The sequence below is a fragment of the Poeciliopsis prolifica genome, unplaced genomic scaffold (assembly GCF_027474105.1).
Source record: "Poeciliopsis prolifica strain line A6 unplaced genomic scaffold, Auburn_PproV2 SCAFFOLD015, whole genome shotgun sequence".
In the NCBI taxonomy this organism is placed as follows: domain Eukaryota; kingdom Metazoa; phylum Chordata; class Actinopteri; order Cyprinodontiformes; family Poeciliidae; genus Poeciliopsis; species Poeciliopsis prolifica.
The window spans coordinates 10,915,441-10,937,312 of record NW_026562390.1 but is presented as its reverse complement, the minus strand read 5'-3'; the positions used below and the strand labels follow the sequence as shown (position 1 = coordinate 10,937,312).

Genomic DNA, 21,872 nt, shown 5'->3' with positions numbered 1-21,872 from the left:
TCAGAACTTGCAAAACACATTTCTATAAGGCTTCCTCCTGTGTATAGGATTTCTGGAGTCAGCACTATGGGCAGATCCCCAAACGCAGCCTTTCAGCTCTTGGAACACAAAGACACAAAGACAAATGAATAAGCCACTCAGTACAGTACATGGTGAAGTAAGGACTTTTTTATTAGAAAGCAGACATGTTTTTGTAATGCAGTTAAAGAAATAAGGTACTCTGAGAATACACAACTTAAAACCCATGATGGCAAATACAATGATGGGAATGAAAGAGATTTTTATGCAACATCAAAAGTGGCAACTTGCATTTCCAGTATATATTATTGATGCTTGAGAGTCAGAAGGCGCATAAACGTTTCAACATTTTGTCTCTTTTATGAAGCAGTATCAACACTAAAATAGCCTCATCCCAATTTGCCTGGGCCAAGCCCTGCTGATAGTCAGAAACAACACGATGATCAAAGTATGCAGTTGCATGATTACATATTACATCTTCCTTTTTTTTATCTTTTTTTTTTTCTTTGAAACATTTGTGTTGTCATCCATCATCAGGTCACCAAAAAGCCCAGAGAATGACAGATAAGGTCCATGCCAACTGAGGACAGCTTTGACCAATGAGCACCAAGGTTTGAGTCAGTCCTTGCTGCAAACACGCACACACACACATAAAACCAAGAAGGCTGCAGATGACACCATCGACCATCCATTCTGAAAGTAAGCCAGTACAGAATGAAACAAGCTGAAAGACAAAAGCAAATAGCAAAAGCACAGCAAGTCATTTCGCATCCCCCATAGTGCACTGTGGGCCTCATCCCTTTTCTGATTGTCAGCGCTCTGAACACATGGCTTTAAAAGTTGCATCTTCTCGTCTGTTGCCTGTAGCCTTGGTCACCCTTGATGGTTTTTTTTCTCTTTTCTTTCGGTTTTCTAAGTAGTTCTAAAGTGCTGGCATCATGTTCGAGGACACAGACATACACGCACAAACTTTTCAGTGCATTTCTTTTCTTAGTCTAAAGATTTTGATGCACACTCAACTTAGTTAGTTTATGTATGCCACTCTTAATCAGTATTTTGCTGTCGATTATGCAAGAGATTACATTTTATGCAAACATTCAATGAAAGGCCAGGGTGTATGATTAAAAAAATACAGCCCTGTTGACTGCAAGTCGACTCAAGTCTCTGCTCGAAAACAGTGAAAACAGTTATTCAGCATAAAATACAGGGTGCATAAAGATCAGAAGTTTCATCGGGTCCGGGTCAACATCTGAATGGCATGCATTTTATGATACAAGTGTAATTTTTGCATATCAGTGTATAGTTTTCAGGGTCAACCTTTCAGCAGAGCAAATAACATTTTTTTTTTACAGTGCCCATTATTTTTACAGTAAAAGAGGCAGAGAGCCAAAAGAAGAGAAAAAAGTTTTTGAATAAAATGAAGTAAGAACAATTTCTGCACACCCACCAACCTCATCCTCTTTCTCATTTGAGCTTTCAGTAAACATGACACTGGTTTCCATCACAGAAACATAGAAAAATTATACACGTTGTTTGACTTTTTTCTTTCTTTCTATTAAACACCTCCAATAGAGCTCATTCTCTCATAGGTTAGCCATGGCATTCTCTGAGAATTTCTCATTTTAAAGTGCAACTTCACCCGGTTACCCTGCACAAGATGATAAAAAAAAAAAAAAAATCAAAGATCCCAGAAAGCTAAAAAGGAAAGTTAAAAAGGTTGATTAAAAAGTTAACAAACTGACTCAAGGTGAGGTTTACAGAGGAAGACGCATTTGAGCGGATGCACAAATTCAACTATATCTGATTTTATTTACATATATATGATAGGTTTCCCCATTTTGCTCAGCATGCAAGGGTGTCCAAGAAGGAGCCAGTCTTATTGTAAATAAAAGCTTAAATAAACACAGTGACCCTAGTAAAGGGAGCAAAGTTTTTACATTCGAAAATGACATGAAAGAAAGTAAGTCAGCTAAAGTATGTCAACATAGTTAGAGTCATAATTTTAAAGTTTAGAATAACAATTTCAGTAAGAGAAAAGTCTAATCCAAACAGCCTCCTCGGCTTGTTTATTTCTGAACAATTATTATGGCACAGACCCACATTCACAGTCTAAGGCACTGTTCCACTCTTCTTTAATCACTGCAATGGAGTATATCACATTTTCCTAGGTCCTTCTAGCTACTACACTCTTTTAATTAGAACTGCTCTGAAAACTGTGTTAAATTGAATGCAGAAAAAAACTTTCTGTTTAAAGATACATTAGAGACAGCAGAGATTCAATTGTACAGATTCAATATATTTTAAACTCGGACCACTTTAACAGATTTAATAAAGGATATTGGTGGGTTTTGATTTTTGATCTTTTTTAGGTGACTTTCCTCTCAATATAAATGTATTTATTTTTAACTATTTATTACATTTTTAGCTTATTTATTATTATTTATCCTCTCACAAGAGCAACGTCAAATAAATTAGACAAGATGGTGCTATAATTTAGTAAATATTGTCATTTCACCCTTAGATGAGCATATTTAATATCATGTGGAGTAACTGAACAAACCTCAGTTTTACACTTATTAGGATACTGCTGCCTGTGCTTCAACACACTGGAAGACTTGTTTTGTATCAATTTTAAAATTGATACAAATTGATATTTATGCAAAAACATCACTATCAGAAAAGTTAATTTTAAATGTAATTTTTTTTTAAGTTTACAATTTATGTGAATAAAAAAAATGAAGCCACATACTAAACAAAGAGATTCAATAATTTACTATATCATAAAAAAAAAAAAGACTGTGACCCTCAATGCTACAATTTACATTCAACCATCATTTTGGCCATTCATAACCCTGGCTTATCTGGGGCAGATTACAGTTCTTCCCAAAGGGGGAAAAATAGAAAATAGAAAAAAAAAAAACTGTAAACGTAATGAATGTTAACTATAGTGCAATCTTGACCCTGTTTTTTTATATGCAGGGATATCTAAAAGCTTACCCTAAAGATCCAAGATATACTTGTCAAAGACAGAAAAATTTGGCCCAACCTCTAAAGTGGCACATCACTGAAAAAATACATAACAGACCAAATATACCGGGAGCATCTCCTTAAACCTGCTTAACCTCACTTGTGCAATCACCACATTTTCCACATTTTCTTTTTTTTAGAATATTTGTGATAAAAATAGAAATTTATGGTCTGCTTTTGTAATTAAATGTTATTCAACTGCTGATTGAAACCCACGACAAGCACAAAACAAGGGCCAACATTCAACAGTGTATCATTATGAAAGAAAAACGATAAAGAAAGGCTCTTTGGACTGGGTCCTATGCATGGTAATGGCAACGAGCGTGAAAACAGACATCAAAAACAGAAGACAGGCTTGACGAATGCACGGCCTCCATCCCCCCCAACAAAACACAGAAACAGTCATCGTCAATAGAGACCCGTTGTTGCTATCTGAGCCCACAGAGTGTCTGATTGACTATGTAATCAGGGTGTCGTGGTGGGGATTTGCAGTCTTTTGCAGGAGCCGCTTTTCCAGAATCCTCGGCTTCTCCCATTCTCTTGAGTGCAAACGCAGTAAACCAGCGTAATTTGCTCTTAAAAGTTTTCTTTAAATAATTTACCCACCATCTCATTTCCCCATTGGAGAGCGAGTAATCGAACCAACAACAAAAACAGGATGGAAACAGGACAGAATTGACTCAAAACATTCACAACACCTCATGAATGTGGAACAGTACTCCTCTCTGGCATTGCTTTTGTTTTTTCAGTGTAGTGCACTTCATATATTCACTCTTCTCCATTTAAGTGGACAATACACTCTGTAGAATTCATACAAATAAAAAAACAAAAAACAACAAACTCAAACTAATACGGTGTCAGAAACAGTCAAAGCAGGGTTACATCAAGATCATTTGTAACGTTTGGCAGCCTTTTTCCAGAAAGAAATGGAGAAAGTGCTTCTAGTTTTTAACATCACATCTCCAGGCAAAAGTAGCTGTTATCTTATTTCAATGCAGAAATGGGACTTTGCCGTTTACTTTAGCAAATATTTCCAGCCATTGTTTGGACTAATGCATGCAAGTCTTGACATTATCTCATGTTTTTATTCATGTCTCTGTATCTCCAAGAATTCTGTGATTTTTGAAGTTAAAAAGCATTGCAACATATTCTTTTGGACAGTGTGCCATTTGACTACATCAGTACATTAAATGCTTGTATTACAGAAATGTAATGATGAATGAATGAATGTTTGTGTGTTCATTTGCATGTACATATGTGCGGCTTGGGAGGTGTGGTCTGGAGCAGACACAGGCATCACATTGACAGTCTTGTCTGATATGTCCGACTCGATATGCACGAGAAAACAACAAATGTGGGTGATAGATTTGTTGTCTTGCATTTGTTCTTAAGAGTTATGGAAAAAAAAACAAACAAGTACTTGCAGAAAATAATATTCTGAAATTTTCATCATAAAAGTGATACAACAGAGTGTGTTGTAAAAGTATCCATACCTTTTGAACTTTTCCATATAATATCATGTATTATTGCAAACTTTTAATGTATTTTATAGGGAATTTATGTGAGAAATCAGCACAAGAAAACAATGCTAAATTTTTAGCAACCCCCTGCCCTCCCCAAAAAAACACCAAAAATCTAAAATATCCTTAATACTCTAGTTCAATTTGACAAATTGAGGTTACTGATTTTGAAAGAAAAAAAGGACAAGAACTTTCACTCTTGCTGTGCAAAGCTCCTCAGAACATCTGAAATTGCAGTGAAGTTTAGTAAGTACTGAATCAGGGGTGGGGATGAATAAAAATGCATTTTCTTAAAAATAGTAGAGCATTTTCTTCACATATTGAATTAACTCAAACTCGATTCGCACACGTGCACTGTTTTTGTAGGTCTGTCACGCAAAATCCCCCAAAAATTCAATAGAATTTGTATCTGTGACAAAAAGATGGACAGGTTCAAGGGGTATGATACTCGGGCAAAGCAATACAAGGTAAAATAAAGGAAAGGGTTTCTTATTTTCTAAACAATTCTTTTACAATGCATTCTATATGAATATTAATGGTATGCAATGTGGTCTTGCTGTAGAGCTATGTTTCCAAAATACAGTTTTCGAAGTCATTTTATAAAATAATATTACGCTGCAGACTACAACTTGCTGCAAACCAGCTGTTGGTGATGTCGCACTGATATGATGAATCATTACAGTCATCTGCTTTGTTATTTGACCTTTTGGAATAATGCTGCCCAAGTGCTGAATACATACTTGGACCCGAACTGACTAATGCCATGCCTGTGTATGCTTTTAATAGCTGTGTTTTTTTTTATTTCACTGCATGTAAGTTTGCAAATACTCAAGCACACACGAGCGCATGCATGTGTGACCAACTTTTGTCTGATAAAAGTTGCGAGTGCAGCTTTGTGTGTGGAGAACAAAATTTCCCTGTCGAGGAAGCACAGAGGAGAAGAAAGAGTGACGGACGAGACCGTGAGAAGAAGTAAATGTGAGTGTTGAACACATTTCATGACGTGGGAGGGAGATTCACTGTCCGTTCAACCTCAGATTTTGTCCAAAACTTTCCGCCCCCTGCTCAGGAGGACTATCTGCTGATCCGACCACCGACACCAAAATAGGTGCCCCCAGTGATCGGTCTGCGCCCTCCGATCCAGCTTCGTCGTCATCTTCCTCTTGATCCTCCTGGACTGCTGCTTCACTTTCACCTTCGGCTTCTGCTCCAGCCGACCCTGCGCCAGGGCTGGCTGCATGAGTCCTGAGAGGGTCCTTGCGATCTGGATACAACCTTTGCTCTAGGCTCTTCAAATCATGCTCGAAGGAAAGAGAAACTGCTGACTGAGGGGCACCCAGGGCTAGGTTCAGACCAACGGCAGCAGCAGCACTCATGCCCATACCTGCCCGGTACACTTCCATGCCATCAGGCAGCATGGACTTGATCTTTGGGAGCCATCTTTTGCGGACCCGCCTTGCATTTGTGCACATGTCAGCAGCGATCACATTCATTTCACTCTCCTTGAAGTTAGGGTTAAAGTTTTGACAGTAGACTGTAACAGAGGAAAAAAACAGTGATGTCCACTTAGTCAAACAGTTTCTGTTATAAAAAGACAGCCACAAGATAATTTACACAATAAACCTACGTTTCACAGCATTGAGGACCCTGCTGTCCAGGGGCTTTCTGCTTGGGTCACTTGTAGATGAGCGGATGCCTGTCCCACAGCTATTTGCCAGAGTGTTTCTACAGAATTACACAGTAAACACCAGGGGGCAGAGTCAGTAACAAACGTATACAGTAAATCACATGGGGACACACAGAAACACACACTCATTTAGCTGCATTGCACAACATGACCACAGATGGAGTGTGAAAGTTGATTTGTGACAACAGCAGCGGTGCTGGAATCAAGCACACATCTAAGAGAAGAACACATATATCTGAACTATGACTGACAACTCATGCTTTGCGTTGCACTCACCTATCAAAGAATGTGGCTAAGAGACGACGAAGCAACACTTTATGTTTGATACCGGCACACAGATGGCAGTTCATGAGTTGGCCTCGTGTCATGAACACCTGGGTTCCTGAGGTACATGGACAGAAAACAATTTCCTGAGAACAATGCCTCTATCAGAAATCGTTTCTTTTTACGTTTAGGTTTCTTCTTGTTTTGTTAAAGTTATTTTTTTAGTTACATCTGTGTTTCATGTCTTCAAGGGAGTCAAACAAATCATCAGCATCATTAACCAGGAAATGAGGAAACAAGTAGAAAATCATCAATACGCCTAAAGTTATTGTGCCAAAATGGGTTTTAGATACTCATTGCAAAATAATTCTTATTCATATGTACAACCTCCATTTCACATAGTTTTGAAAGGAAAAAACAAAAAAACATATATCAATTTACTTAAAGTTCACAACTATGGACTAATTTGTGTTGTACATCCCAGTAAAATACATTTATGTTTGCTGAAGTAATGTGACAAGAAATATTCAAGCAATATGAAAACATTTGAGAGACAGAACCACAGACTACAAGACAAAATGAAGCATGTTTGCTTCATTTAATGCATACTGAAATTAGGTATGATTTTTACCACATTATAATTTTCTTAATTCCTTTTGGATGCCTAAGCCTAACCAAAACTTGCTAATGTTGCTATTTAATCATTTCTGTCTTTCAGAAAATTGCTCAATTCTTCTGCTTGAAAATATTCAATGTTAAAGAAAAAAGAAATCTATTTTTCACTTTGCTCCCCGCATGTTGAGTGGTCACTGCCCATTCAGAGTATCTTCTCTCTAAGAGCAATATCTGGCAGTCAGGCCACATCATTCAGTTTTTGAGTCATCATAACAGCAAGAGAAAAAATCATTTCTCTCCACATTCTCAGAGCTCTGTAAGGGCCATTTGGCAAACACCCGGCAGCCAGTCATATGCTTTTTACTTTAGTCTGACTTCTACTCGGTCACTCTTCCATAAAGCCCTGATTGATGATATCTGCAGAGATGGTTGTCCATCTGCCACAGTCTTAAATCTCCACACAAGAACGCTGCAGCTCTGTTTTGTTCCTTTCAGATCGTGTAAATTCACAGCACAAATTAAATCCACCATTCCCAACAAATTGAAATATCTGAGATCTACTGACTATTCACGCTTCGCGACCCCTTTGTGACTTCTGTGAATGTGCGTCAGACAGCTTTTTTTTTTCAATTAGCTATTACAATCAAATTTAAAAGGTGTTGACATCTATTTCTAATTTAATCAAAATATAAACGCAAATAGAAAAAAAATGTTAATAGCCAGAGAATAACCTTTGACAGATTGCTTGGGGTTAGCTCGCTCATTCATAATCTGTTTATTCTCTGATCCATAAATTGTGTTTCTATCCCTTAACAAAGCACCCCTCTGACATACTGAGTTTATTAGTTTGAGTTAATTCAATCAGTGAAATGCAATTTTAGAGATATTGGATTTTAAATTTAAATTAGGTGCAACAGTGTGAATGTTTTCCAGAGAACCAATGTTATCTGTGCATGTTAATGTCTTTTTCTCTATATATGAAAGCTTGTGTTTGTATGCCTACCAGCAACCAATTCCAGCTTCTCTCCTGGGTCCCCCTCAGTGTAGAGCTTAGGGTGGCAGCGGTAGCCAATCTGGCTTATGAGGCTTGCAGGAAGTGCCACCAGGTCTCTGCGGATGAGCACGCAGTTGCGATTTTCCAAGGCCAATGGCATTGCTGCCAACTCTAGCTTGTCTTGGACTAATAACATAAAAAAGATAAAAAAAATTTGAGGAAAAGCAATTGGAGACATAAATAAAAACATTATCTTACTATTGCTGTAAGCTTACAACAGTGTGCTAGACTACAGTGCCCTGCAAAAGTATTCATACCAACGTCAGTGTATTCATTTGGATTATTTGTTAAAGACTCTTTTATAGTGCAGCACAATTAAGGAACACCATACAGAATATTTTTACAACATAAAAAGGTTGACATGTGGTGTCTATCTCCTTTCTTCAATATCCCTAAAAAAACATCCAGTCCAACTGATTTGCTTCAGATGACTTGAGTCTACTGTCTTCTAATGTAATCTAAGTACAAGTACACCTGTTCCCAAGAGATTTGTTAGAAAATGTTAGCCAGTAAGCAGCTTCTACTGTCAAAAGACAATGCAGTACACTTCAATTGACAGAGTGGACACATTTGGCAATCACTGGAGAAGCAGCCAAGAGCCCCATGATAAATCTGGAGGACCTGCAGGGAACAGCTCAAGTGGAAGAATGTATCAACAGGATAACAATTAGCTGAGTAAATCTGGCCCATATAGCACTGGCAATGTTAAAGCAGACACCTAAAGAAAGTCATAATAAGTCATGTTTGAGGTTTACCAGTACAGAGGAGTTAGGAGCATTTCGGTCTAATTGAAAAGTGCTATCTGTGTTGGAAAACTAAGATTACTGCCATACTCCATACACTTTCCTCACATTGAAACATGGTGGCGACTACGGAAATGGAAACAAATGCTAAATGCAGGGATCTTAAGGGAAACCTAGTAGAAAAAGCTTGAGATTGCGGCAGAGGTTCCCCCTTCGGAAGGATACAACCATTAATGTGTATAATAATGTGTTTGATTAGCCCAGTTCAGAACAAAACCCCAATGGCATTCTGTTACGAAGCCACTGCCCCAAAAGACTTATAGCTGTAATTGTAGCAAAGTAGCTCCCCAAGTGGACTCTGGGAGGCTGAATGTAAATCCACTCCACACGTTTTTGAATTAATAATAGTAATAATTGTTCAAAAGCATTTTTCATATTCCTTTCAATCTACAATTATGTGCTACTTTGTTTTGGCTTGTCACAGTAGTTCATTCCTTGACATCCACTGTCCTCCAACTTTTACATGCATCTCTGCTACAACACACCTGAATGGAATGAATGATTCATTGCCAGGCCTATGAAGAACTTTGTGAGTTTCTGTGGTGATGATTCAGACATTTAAATTAGGTGTAATTAGAGGATGGATGTGTTTGCAAGTTGCAGGACAGTGGCTCTCCAGGACTGGAGCTGGAAGTTGCTGGTTCACTGCATAAAATCTCAACACCTTAGAAGTTTGAGGTTGTGGGAAAATGTAAAAAAGAGGTAGGGATACTTTTCCAAGGCACTATGCACGCCACAAAAGAAAAAATAGCATTCTTATCACCACTTTCTGTTCCATTTTTGACAATAAAGGATTTGAAATTGAGTTTGTGAAGTAGCTTGGGTAATCTGATGCAAGTTGTTGTGTTTCATAAATGTTTCAGAGCATTGCAGATGTATCCCAGATAAGTAATGATGCTGCATCAGTAACCTGACTTTTAGAGGGACCCAAATCCAAAAAAAGGAACTGTTGGGTTTTTTCCACCCTAAATGATTTGCTCTAACCTCTGTGATGACTTGGAGACATATGAGCACAAACGCAAAACAAAGAGAACAGCAGGAATGAATGCATTATTTCCAACACACACACACACGCATGCACACGCACACAAAATATTTCTCCCTGTGTATATGTGAAGATACTTCTGCTTGCACACACACACACACGCACGCACCACGCACGCACACACACACACACACACACACACACACACAACACACACACACATCACACGCACACACAGGAAAGAGGTGCATGGTTCTCAAATATCCAACAATGTCACCCTGCGGTGCTCTGACTGATTGCAGATAGAGTGGATTTCATGAATTACTGAAACTCTAGAGTTTAACAAACCCCATACCATGCCTTTCAGTTTCAGGGTGAAAAACGAATGATGGAGAGTGGGTGCATATGCCATGTTTGTGAACATCTCTCAGAACCATCAGCTTCTTGGATGTGAATGTAAACAAAACGGATGCGTTCAAGAACAAGGATGACTGCACCAGTTGGAAATTATGTTGAAAACGTCATTACAAAGTGAAGGAGCTGCTATTGTTGTAATAAGGGCTGTGTTGTTGGTCACGATGCGCTCCGATCCTACATCCATAAGGCTATCTTTAAAATGGGAGAACCCACACAAACTCTGGAGGCACAACGTCCTGCTTTTCTGAGATGTGCAGGATACATCATTTATGAAAGATTAAATAATATAAATGGAATAAAATGGATGTTGACATCTTATTTCTTCTTTTTTAAGTCCTGCTATTGAAACCTCTGGAAAAATCCTACAAATTTTTTCTGAAAGTCATTTCGAGTCTTACTTAAATGTTTACGTTGGATTGGTTCCATTTCAAGGAAATATCCCAGATTTGAGCCAAAGGCAGGTGAAAAGCTAATGCAATTATGCATAACATTAATATAAAACTCTTAAAATTTAAATTCTGAGTGATACGGAGTTCTTGCTCTCAGAAATAATCTGGCTGCCTGGAATCAGTTGATTTCATGTTGGACCGGCCCGATTGGTAATCTGCCATCGGAAACAAAGCATAAGAAGAAACTTCTTGGAAGGAAAATGTGTTTTCTTTGAAGGTATTTCAGCTATTTCTTTAGGCTTCTTCTCTTCAGAGAATAGTGCCAACAAAATAACAAGAACGTAAACATAGCGCAGCAAAAACGCTCTGTTCACCTCCTTCAATAGTTCAATGCTGTCACAGAATATGCTGGATTAATAATTGATGGGGATCTTGGAAATACCAGCTAGATCATGGAGTTAAATCTACAGAGGAGTGCAAGCAGAGGTTGACGTTGATAGTTGCTATTGCTAACCAGCATTCTGCCCCATATTCTGTAAGATTTTAGATCTGTTTGTTAGATATGTTTACATGTCTCAGTATAGCTTTGTAACTGTGATATTTTTGAGAAGGCATGTTATTATAAATATTTTATTGCTTGGACAATTATGTCTTCAAAATATGCAGAAATTAGGAAAAAAGATAAGAGTTTTTGTAGAAAAATCAAAAAGGTTTCCCTTTAAACTTTACAAATTTGTGACTGGAAATCAGTTGCATATCTAATTCATATGTAGCCTTTTGTTAACAAGCAGCAAAAGACTGGAATGTTGTACTCACTCCCATAGGGGTTAGTGGGACGTCCATAGAGCTGACTGTAGGCGTCCTCTGCGATCCCGTCATATGGCTCTTCCTCAAATTCTTCGTCATCATTCTGGTAGGATGTGGGGCTGTCTGTGGTGGGAAGGCTCGACTCTCCTGGGCTGGATCTTTCCGCACCTGTTCCTCCACCTGCCCCACCCCCGGCTCCGCCTCCAGTAGTTCCTTGAAGGTGGAAGGTAGGCATACCAGGAATGGCAGGGCCTCCAGCTGCTGAGTAGAAGGCTCTCGCCAACCGGCTCCCCAGCTCCGAGGTTGAAATCTTGGTTTGCGTTGAGGGTGTGGAAATCGGTGTTGGGTCACCCACTTCTATTTTAATTTTACGCTGCGGCAGGAGTAGGGACGACGTTGACCAGCTTTGGGTTCCCAGAACGCTGGCTACTGATAGGCCGATACCATTATTGAGAGGACTCTGCGGCTCTGATCCCGTCTCCTCTAAAGACCCTGCAGTTTGCGAGTCACAGTGAGGTGAGCTTGCCTTAAACATCAGGTCCATGCCTCTTTCAACTATATGCTGAATCTGGAGGTAGCCAGCTGTGTACATGACAACCAGCTGTTCGCTCGCTGCCATCGTTAGCTTCCCTGTGTAGCAGAATGTGAGGATCTGCTCAAAGCAAGCAGGTGTGACTGAGGAAGGCAACTCAAACTGGGTCTTGGTTGAGCTGCTGAAGAGGTCACGAAAGTAGAGGCTGCTGGCTGCCAAAACGGCCCTGTGGGCTTTGAAAGCCTGACCTAGTTCAGCCAGAGAAGGACATTAAAAACATTTTTGCAAAATGTACTAATTAATAATAATGATTTAAAAAACATTCCAGCTTACTCACCTTTTACCAATATGGATACGTCACAGTGATGTCCCAGCAGCCGCTGCTCATTGAGGGAGCCCAGAACTGTGGCTCCAAAATTCGGGATCTCCACATGGAGCAGCTGGGACATGTTGGCCGAAGGGGGAGAGGAAGATGGGCTTTCAGATTCTCACTCTTCCACCAAGAAAGACATCTGTAAAATCACAAGAGGCAAAACAAAAAATGTATGGAGGACATCTTTTAGCAGAAAAAAAAGTAGAAAATGTGTGAAATATGAAGAGATTTTCTAGAGAAGAGAGAGAGTGAGAGAGAGAGAGAGCGATGCAAGGAGCGACAACTGAGAGGAGAAAGCAAAGACTGAAAACTGAGATGGAATTAAGTGAGAAAACGAATACAGTTGAGGGAGAAGTGAGAGGAGTGTGAAAGAAAGATGGATATGCGAAGATAGTGGGTGAGAGATTGAGACAGGAGAGAGGAAGGAGGAGCCAAGTCACTCCACAGGACAAAAAAAATGGATACAACACCATGCCTACTGTATGAGAAATGTTGTGAAACCTCTTAAGGCTATGTTGTTTGACATGACTTTTAATTCCTGGAAACCTAAGGCTCATTCCACGTATTGCTTGTCATGCATGAACAGCAGTTTTCCTGCAGCTTGGACTTTGACGGCCTACAAGATAGCCTTGACAATAACTTTTTTTTTTCCCCCTCAGCAACAAAACCCACTGAATACGGACAGTTTTTCATGTCAGAGTTCATAGATTCTCCTTCATTTTGCTGACGCTATTTCTTTGTCAGCATTTGCTCCCTTTTTAAGCTTCGGATAGACAGATTTATTATTTACGCATTAACGCCGACAGTTCCTTGAATTCCGTCACAGCGCATTCTCCAGGAATACTTGCACCTTCGTTACTTCCATGAACCTTGTATCATTGTCTTTGTCTCTCCACCTACCCACACAAACACACACACACACACACACACACACACATACATATACGCAGTAGTTTCATTATTGAGCAATGCTGCAGAGCAGTTTCCAGGAATACAAACTGAAAAAATGTCACCGCCTCTTTAACACACAGACACACACACACAAAGCTTCTCTCTCTCTCCCTCCCTTTCTCTCTCTCTCTTTCTCCCACTTCATGAACTCCATACAGACACACATGCACTCTGGCTTACTTACATAAAAGTGTGCATGCATACACAGATACACAGGCGCAGGCAGTGTTGGCTGCATAGGGAAATTACTGTGTAACCTGGCACCTAAGCACTCACCTGGAGGAAACCAGCACATCATAACTTTTCCTCTGCTAACACGCAGAAATACTGCTCACTGTTAGCACAGACAGTTCTGAGTCTTCTGCTTTAAGCAGAGTCGGGAGCAGGACAGATGAGGAGTAGTACAGACAGAAAGAAGAGCACTCTGATGTTGCTCCTCCGTCTGGCCAGCTCCCGCTTTCACCTAAAGTGTCTGCCTCAGAGAAGCTTCTATGACTTTTTTTTTTTCCTTCGTCCTGCCTCCTATCTTTATGTCCTCCAAGACCCCATTCTCTCTGCTCGCGGTCTGCTCCAGCCCCGTCTCAATGCCTCCTTATCATTATCTCTCCTTGCTTTCTACTCTCTGAGGGCTGAATTCAACAAGTGCTGCTGTACAGAGAGAAGAGGGGAGCAAGAGAATATAGAGGAGAGAGAGAGAGAGCGAGAGAAGAGGGAAGAGCAGGGCGAATCAATGATGAAAGGAGTGGGAGGCTGGGTTGGTGAGTGAGTGTGTGTGCATGTGTCTGTGCGCGTGTGTCTGATCAATGCAGTATCTATACGTCGCAGGGAGTGGGAGGGAGAAAAAAACACAGGCTACAGTTACAGACCGAGACAGCGACTGGGCAGAGAGAAAGTCCAAGGGAGGGTGGGGAGAGTTGAGACAGAGAGAAAGTCATTTGAGGACAATACGAGCAGGGAAAGACAATTAGATTGAAGCAACTTCTGCCACATGCCCCTTAACACGGATGTCTACACGGTGCGACAGAGCAGAGGGAGGGGAATGACTCAGACAAAAGAGATATGAAAGAAGCCTGCAGAGGTCGTGCACGCTGTTAATTAATTAGACACGGAATAGTGAAACTTCTGAATTGCCGCTTTGACGCAAGTCTGGAGAGAATGCATCATTCCTTCACTCAGCCAAACTGGAAGGTTTGAAAAGTTTGCCGAGAGGTGTTTTCCACTTTTTGAGACAATAGCGGGGGACAAATAAAGAGATTTTTTTTTTCTTTTTACTTTTCAGCAAGTGTCGTGTATGTTCTCTGAATCATGCCAGGACATCTCTTGCCAAAACACCCACACACAACCAGAGCAAAGCACTGTCTCCACACAAGCCCTATTTTGCACATGAATTGATAAATTAAATGATTAATTTACACCTCCGCTTTGGTAGCTCTGCTTATTTAGGTGGCATTTCTCTGCTGTTACTTTTTTTTGCCAGCACAGAAAAAAAAAATAAAACAACAAAAAAAAAAAAACAGCCTCCATAGATGTCGCTTGACGTGGATGAGAGAGAAGACGAATGTTGCAGCCAGTGATAGGACAACGGCAACAAGAAGCTTAGCATCGAAGATGATAACTACCACAAAGATTTGTGTGGGAGGCTTTAAAAAATGCTTATTGCTAAGATGGATGTGCAACAAATGTATTATTGTGTTTGTGTAAACACGTACTGGCTGCAAAAGTATTCACACCCTTGCAACTTTATCATATATTTTTTCATAACGCAGTTATAAGGCTCAAATATATTTGGACTTAATGTAAAAGATCAACATAAAGCAGCACATAATTGTGCACTAGAATGAAAAGTGCACAATTAACTTTTTTGAAAAGTTTCACTTGCATTCATTGCCACTGTGACAATATTTTGTAGAACCACTTTTCAGTACAATTACAGTGAAAGGTTTTTAGGGCAATGTCACTAATAGGTGTTCTCCAGACCAGATACATTAACTGACTCCCTCAAAGCGGAAAAACAGTGACTGGACACAAAGTTCCCTCCAAATGGCAAAGTCCCTCATATTTTCTCTTCTCTTAGCACCAGCCTACGGAGGAAACTCACTTAAATCACTGTATCAGTGATCTCATTCTTCCAGTAATGAGCCATAGCTTATGTCTATATGTGACTGACACCTAAATCTTGAATTTCACATTATTCCTCTGCTCTTTCTCCATTTACTATTACAAGCTGGAGAAATACACAAATTACAGCAAAAGAGGCACAACTGCATCCATCAATAAATCTCCTGATCCCTCCTACCACAGCAGAACCATTACCCCGGACTTGTTATTTAAGTCTAGAGTTTGACTGGGTCAATCTTTCATCAAACCATTCCATTGGAAGTCCAGGTTTAGCGTCACCCCAATCCAAGTTTGAGCTTACTTCCCATTCTCATTTTTTTCTGTAACAGGTTTGCTTCCACCATATTTCAAATATATTTCCATCCAACTTCTCTTCAACTCTGACCAGCTTTCATGTCCATACTGGAGAACGAAACATGGTCCTGCTATCAACTTATTTCCCAGTAGGTATCAGGGAGCACATGAATTGTGCAAGCTTTCTGTGTAATGTGTAGGGTGGCATTTTGCATGTAGGTCAGAAAAGTTTAACTCTGGCCCCCTTATGACCAGATTATGTTGTTGGATATTTGCTAAGCTCCCAACGTGGCATGAGTTAAGGACTTGTTATTGGATGTCTTTCAACAATGACTTTATCTTGCCAAACTTACAGAGTGACCAGATTTCTTGAGTGGAAGACTACGGTATTAGTTTTCTTGTCAACAGCTCCTCCAGAGTTACCTTGGGTTTCTTGGCTCTCTATGCCTGGCCTTTCATCTCAGATGGGCAGGCATGCATGGGTAGACTTGCATCCTTTTATAGTTTAAAAATCATAAATAATTTTCTCTCATTTCACAATAATGTACTGGTTTGATATGATCTATGGAATGGAAACCCAATAAAGTACAAAACGTAAGAACGATTGATGACGTATGGGCAAGTTTGCAAGAAAGTATACACACAAAAGTTGCTATTCTTGCATTGTAGCTTAAAACTGAGAAGCATGATGGAAACAGCCCCCTCTAAAGAAATTTTAGGAAATGAGAGCAATCACGACCTTCAGAATCTCATTCCATCTTTTTTCGTTTGAATATGGAACATTAAAATAAATAAATAAAACGCTGACGCAGAGCACTTTTTACATCGGAGCGCATTCCCTGAGAGCATCAAGACAAACTCGTTTCACTCTCTGCCAAAGTAACCTCAGGTGGAGAAAGTTGCACTTTAAACTGAGCAAACTTTTACTCCTCAGTCGCAGCAGAAACATGAAAGTGAAGATATCACCGAGGGTTGAATACAGTGAGTCAGTGAGGTTGGTTTGGAGAGCTTAGCCACAGAGTGTGTGGTATCTGCATGCCACATATAGGCACACATGAGTGAGCTCACACAAAAAAAGCTCTGTGAAAACGCCAGAGAAACAAATCCGCAAACATGCTAATGCAAACAGACATAAACTCAGTCCCCTGCGCTTTCTCTCTCTCTCTCACACACACACACGCAAACACACACAGTCAGGTAATCTCCCCATGCACACTCAGCAATACACATTCTGTTTGTCTGTGTGTCTGTCCCATTGGGATGCTGCCAGACTGCTTGTCCACTCGTCTGTCTATTGGTTATTGTTACTATTGTGTCCTTACATTGCCTCTTGCTCACCCCCCAGCACCCCCTCCCTTTTTTCCTACCCTTCCCATCCTGCATACCACGTACCCACTGTCTCTCTGCCAATTAATGCACACAGGGCTGCATTGCAGTGAGGTTGGCGCGTGCCACGGCAGCAAGCACAGTACAGAGTCTACAGACATGCATGTACGTGCCAGCCAGTCAGAGCGGGAAGAAGAGGATGTCGGGAGGGATTGGAGGAGGGGAGGGTTGGGGGGTTGGAGCAGAAAGGGAAAAGAGTAAGAGGGAGGGGGAGAGAGAGAAAGAGCAAAGGAGAGTGAGCAGAGAATATGTTGAGTCAGGCAGACAGGACAGTAGAGTGCCACATAGCACATATACACAGACACATAGCTGCATATTTATGCAAATGTATGGCTGAATGAATAAGAAACAGGAACACATGCATTATAGAGGAAAATGTGCAAAAGAAAAATTTAAGGTGCACATGTGCATTTACACACACAAGAATTGACATGCAAATTCCATCAAACGTGTGTGTGCCCCACTGCAAACTTTTGTTCCCATTACCCGAGGAGAGTTTGCTTTCCCATCTTAAAACTTTCTAGCACATTAAGATGTGTTGTGATAATCCTCATCCTTATATACCTCACTTTGACTTCTGGCGCTTTGCCTGTGCAGACGTTTTGCTTTTTTATTTTGTTTTATAAACTCAACTGAAATGCGACCCTGATTGCGTTTTGTCTGCTTTCTTCGGAATGTGTTGTATCCATTTTTAATTAGGGACCCATACTTATGCACAGTGTTATTAAGCTTAACAGCAGGTCCAGCCTTATCTGAATAATGCGAAGACACAAGCGGATCCTCCAGATGGCAAACAAACACATGCACAATCACGCATCCACTCACAGATTTTAATTACCAGTTCTACTGTAGCTGCATAAATGACAATAGAGTAAGGGTTAAACACTTACTCAAAAAGACTAACTCAAGTTGGTCTTTTTGGGCTATTTTTGAATCATTTGAGTGAGGTCAAAAGTGAAGCGGGTCTCGCACAATGGAGATTGTGAAAACCTACCCACAACTCCAACAATTACCTCCTAAAGACACAGAAAAGTAACAGCATCAATTAATGTCTCATTTCAAGTGCAAGAACCAATGCAAAGAGTGAACCCTGTGAAAAGTTTCATGTGAGCCTGAACAATAGCAGAGCGAGCCCTTTGCTCTTGCTTATGTTGCTTCTGTACAATCTCAATATGAACAGTCCCCTCGTTATAAATATTCAGATCCTGCAGTTGTTCTCATGTCTAAAGTGTACCAGACAACAGATTCTATCCACGTTGAGAAGGCAACGCTCCCTGGCAACAGTTCTACCAATCGGGACTGAGCAGGCGTCTGCCTGAGTCTGTCTGAGTATCATTATGGGATGTCGGGAGGGTGAGCGAAAGAGAGAGAGAGGCTTCTTGCCATTGCTTATAGTGTGACTGTCTGTCTATAGACCCTGCCGGGTAATGTTGTCTCCACATAGCTGGGAAAAAAAAAAAAGAAAAAAAGGGAAAAAAAAAAAACTAAATAAACTGCTATGATTCATGCAGTTACGTAATAAAGAGACAACTATGAAATTATTTGTTGTGGGCAGAACATTGTCTGCTGTCTCTCCACTTGCATTCACTCAATATGCACCAATTATATGCGCTGATGATGTAGGCTTATCTTGTGTCTGAGGAGAAGAAAAAAGATACTTTCAGTTCAGACCAATAAAAGAATGCTGTCTGAGACAACACAACAATCACACTATGATAATGCCTTCACTTTTAAAAGCCTAAGTCAGCAGGGGTTTTATGTACAATTATCATATTAATTAACTTATTTTTCTCTTAATTGAATTCATAGCTGAATGAATCTAACCCCTAATATGTCTGTGTTTTGTCTGGGTCACATAGCTAGACTGTAGAGTTAGAGTTTAGACACTTTGTGTTATGGGAACCAGGTGTTTCTCTTTGTCCTGTATCTCAAAAGTAGGTAGATTTGACTGGTCTTCCAAAATTCAAATTGAAAAAAAAAAAAAAAACACTAAGAAAGAAAAAACAAACATTCTTACTCATATTTGCTAATGCCATGAAAATGTAACCTATGCAAATACAAAAAGTAGTGACCAATGGGAATTTCATTTATTAAAAGTAAAAGAAAAATGTTTAAAAAATCAAACGCTTCTCTGTAAGTATAATTGACTCCCTTGGTAAATCACATATCTAGAGTGATTAAAGAAACTCTTTTCTGGTTCACGTTTACCTGCCACACCAACAACTGATTATTGCCTAGCCCCAAGAATAACGACATCACTAAAATACAATCTGCATGAAGTAGGATAAAAAATCTCAAAAAGCAACACTTCAGACCCTGACCTTAAGAAATTCAAGAACAGATAAGAAACAAAATGCCTGGAAAGGGTTATATTGTGATTTTCAAAGCTTTGGGACTCCAGCAGACCACAGCAAAAGCCATTACCCACAAATGGAGAAAGTATGGAACAGTGGTGAATCTTTCCAAGAGTCGCCAGGCTTGCAACAACTTGACAATTTAACCAGGAGACCACAAAGGAACCTATAGCAATATCTGCAACAACAGCAAGCATGAGTAAACAGGAAGAAAGACTGGTCAAGAACTGCATCCATGGGAGATCCGAGCAGCAAACTTCCTGTCAAAAGAACATAAAGGCTTGTTTCCATTTTACAAAAAAAAAAAAAAAACATCCTAAAGATCCTCAAAACTTTTGGGAAACAATTCTGTTGACAGATGAGGCAAAAATCCAGAGTTTTAAAAGAGTTCTTTCCATTACATCTGACACCATTTTAGTAAATGAATATATATCTTCCATGGTTGTGGCAGATTGAAGCTGACTCACATCTTCAAATTTAGTAAGTTGCACTCACCAAATTTTGTGAGTAAACCTCGTCAAGGATCAAGATTTAAACCTGTTTTGCAGACTTCTGTGGTTTCTAAATGAAGTAGGTCAGTTAAGCACCAGTGCTGAGACACTGCACCCATTTCTTTTAAAGAGATCTTGGTGACTTTTGAAGGCACAGAAATTTAGACTCATTCAAAGCTTAATTCTTATAATTCAAAGTGCATAAATGAGAGGTTTAATGATGCATTTCCTCAGGAGGTAAGAGTTTTGACATATTTGGATAGTTTTACTGATCACAATCCACTATCATCACAGGAAATTTTGATTTTTAAAAAAAAAATATTGCACATACTTGCACATAAATGCTCCCTTTCTGTGTTTTTACAAATAAAATGCGCTTTTGTCAGTCTCAAACTGCATTTAAATAATAGTATATAAGCATCCAGCTCAGGCTTGATCAGTTCAAGCATATAACATTTTTTTTCAACAAAACATTTTTACTTGAAATGTTTAAACTCATCCCTGAAAAACAAAAACTTGTGTGCTCAAAACAATTGAACTTTTAAATGGATCAATATTAAGAAATACTTTTTTCAATACAATCTGAGCTGTTTCAATCCTCTCACACTGGCACACACCAGGGCTGTGGACAAACAGATGCCCAGGCCCTTCCCTTCCCAGTAGCAGCTTGATGACTGATCATAAAATCCTAAGCGTTGTTAGGCGTTAACAATTTGCAAGTCATATATTCGCATCACTTAGATCATTAGTAATTCATGTTTCTCCCAGTCACTGTTTCCTTCTTCTACTGCATACCAAAAATTCTTCCACATAATTAAACATGATGTGGGCTTCTTCGATGCTTTTGTAGTCAAGTGTTGTTGGCCAGTCAGATCAAATATGACTTCCTTCTACCCTCAAGACAAATGTCTCAAGACAGAGACAACTGGGTGAAAGCATAAAGTGCTCCCCTTCACACCCAAGGCTCATAATAATACCCAAGCATGTCATACACAGTTGGTGGTGGATCCAGTTGAACATAAGACTCCAGGAGTTGAAGGATGTGGTTTTTAATAAAATAATAAGGTCCAGAACTTACGCTAATACCTGAAACATGAAGTATTGCTGAAGAGAACCAGAAACCATGAACGAACAGCAGAGAATCCAGTAAGAAATGGAGGAAATATGCGGGCTTAAAAAGTCCAGAAGAGGTGATTGGTAGAAAGCAGGACCAGGTGAGTTTAATCATCAGTTAAAAAGTCGCTGGAGACGAGCCAGCCTAAAAGGCTGATACAGATAAATGAGAAAGTCACTGAAGAACATGTTATAAACATGGGCCAACCAGAATGTCAACTAAAACACAAATAAACAAAGCAAAAAAAAAAAAAAATACAATCAATAATAATAATTATTTTTAAAAATGACTGAACCCAAGAACCAGAATGCAGAGCAGAACAACCCAGTCAAAATACACCGTTACTATTTTTTTGAGTCAATCATTCCCTCATAGTATCATGTGTTGCCTAAGGAAGGCAGTTGTTTTTAGTTGATAAAAAAGTGCCACATGAAAGCAGAGCAATGTTCCACTCAAGATATTTTTATGGATCAATTTTTTAAAAACTAAAAAAGATCAAAAGCTAGGAGTTTGCAAGAAACAAAGTTGTGGCTGATAATTTCTGGAATTAAGAAGTATTTAGTCACAGTTTAAAGCAGATAAATAATATAAAAAAGAAACCATTTACAATTTGAGTGGTTCTCTTTCAGGCAAAGACATTATTGATGCCTTGTACATGGCATTTATTAGGATA

General features: G+C 39.5%; 1 protein-coding gene across 3 annotated transcripts in view; it reads right to left on the bottom strand.

The window, feature by feature from the left end:
- Positions 1 to 141: 141 nt before the first annotated feature.
- LOC129366307 (nucleus accumbens-associated protein 2) overlaps positions 142 to 21,872 on the bottom strand; it is a 34,689-nt gene continuing 12,958 nt past the window's right edge. The window contains exons 1-7 of one of the 3 annotated variants that reach the window (XM_055040069.1): positions 13,719 to 14,783; positions 12,456 to 12,630; positions 11,596 to 12,366; positions 8,135 to 8,311; positions 6,529 to 6,634; positions 6,193 to 6,290; positions 142 to 6,099 (exon numbers count right to left, since the gene is read on the bottom strand). In XM_055040069.1, coding sequence (XP_054896044.1) covers positions 5,582 to 6,099; positions 6,193 to 6,290; positions 6,529 to 6,634; positions 8,135 to 8,311; positions 11,596 to 12,366; positions 12,456 to 12,567 — 1,782 coding nt within the window. In that variant the 5' untranslated portion in view covers positions 12,568 to 12,630; positions 13,719 to 14,783 and the 3' untranslated portion in view covers positions 142 to 5,581. Of the gene's footprint in view, positions 6,100 to 6,192; positions 6,291 to 6,528; positions 6,635 to 8,134; positions 8,312 to 11,595; positions 12,367 to 12,455; positions 13,692 to 13,718; positions 14,784 to 21,872 lie in introns of those variants that run through there. The other 2 variants (XM_055040066.1, XM_055040067.1) reach the window with 2 other exon arrangements.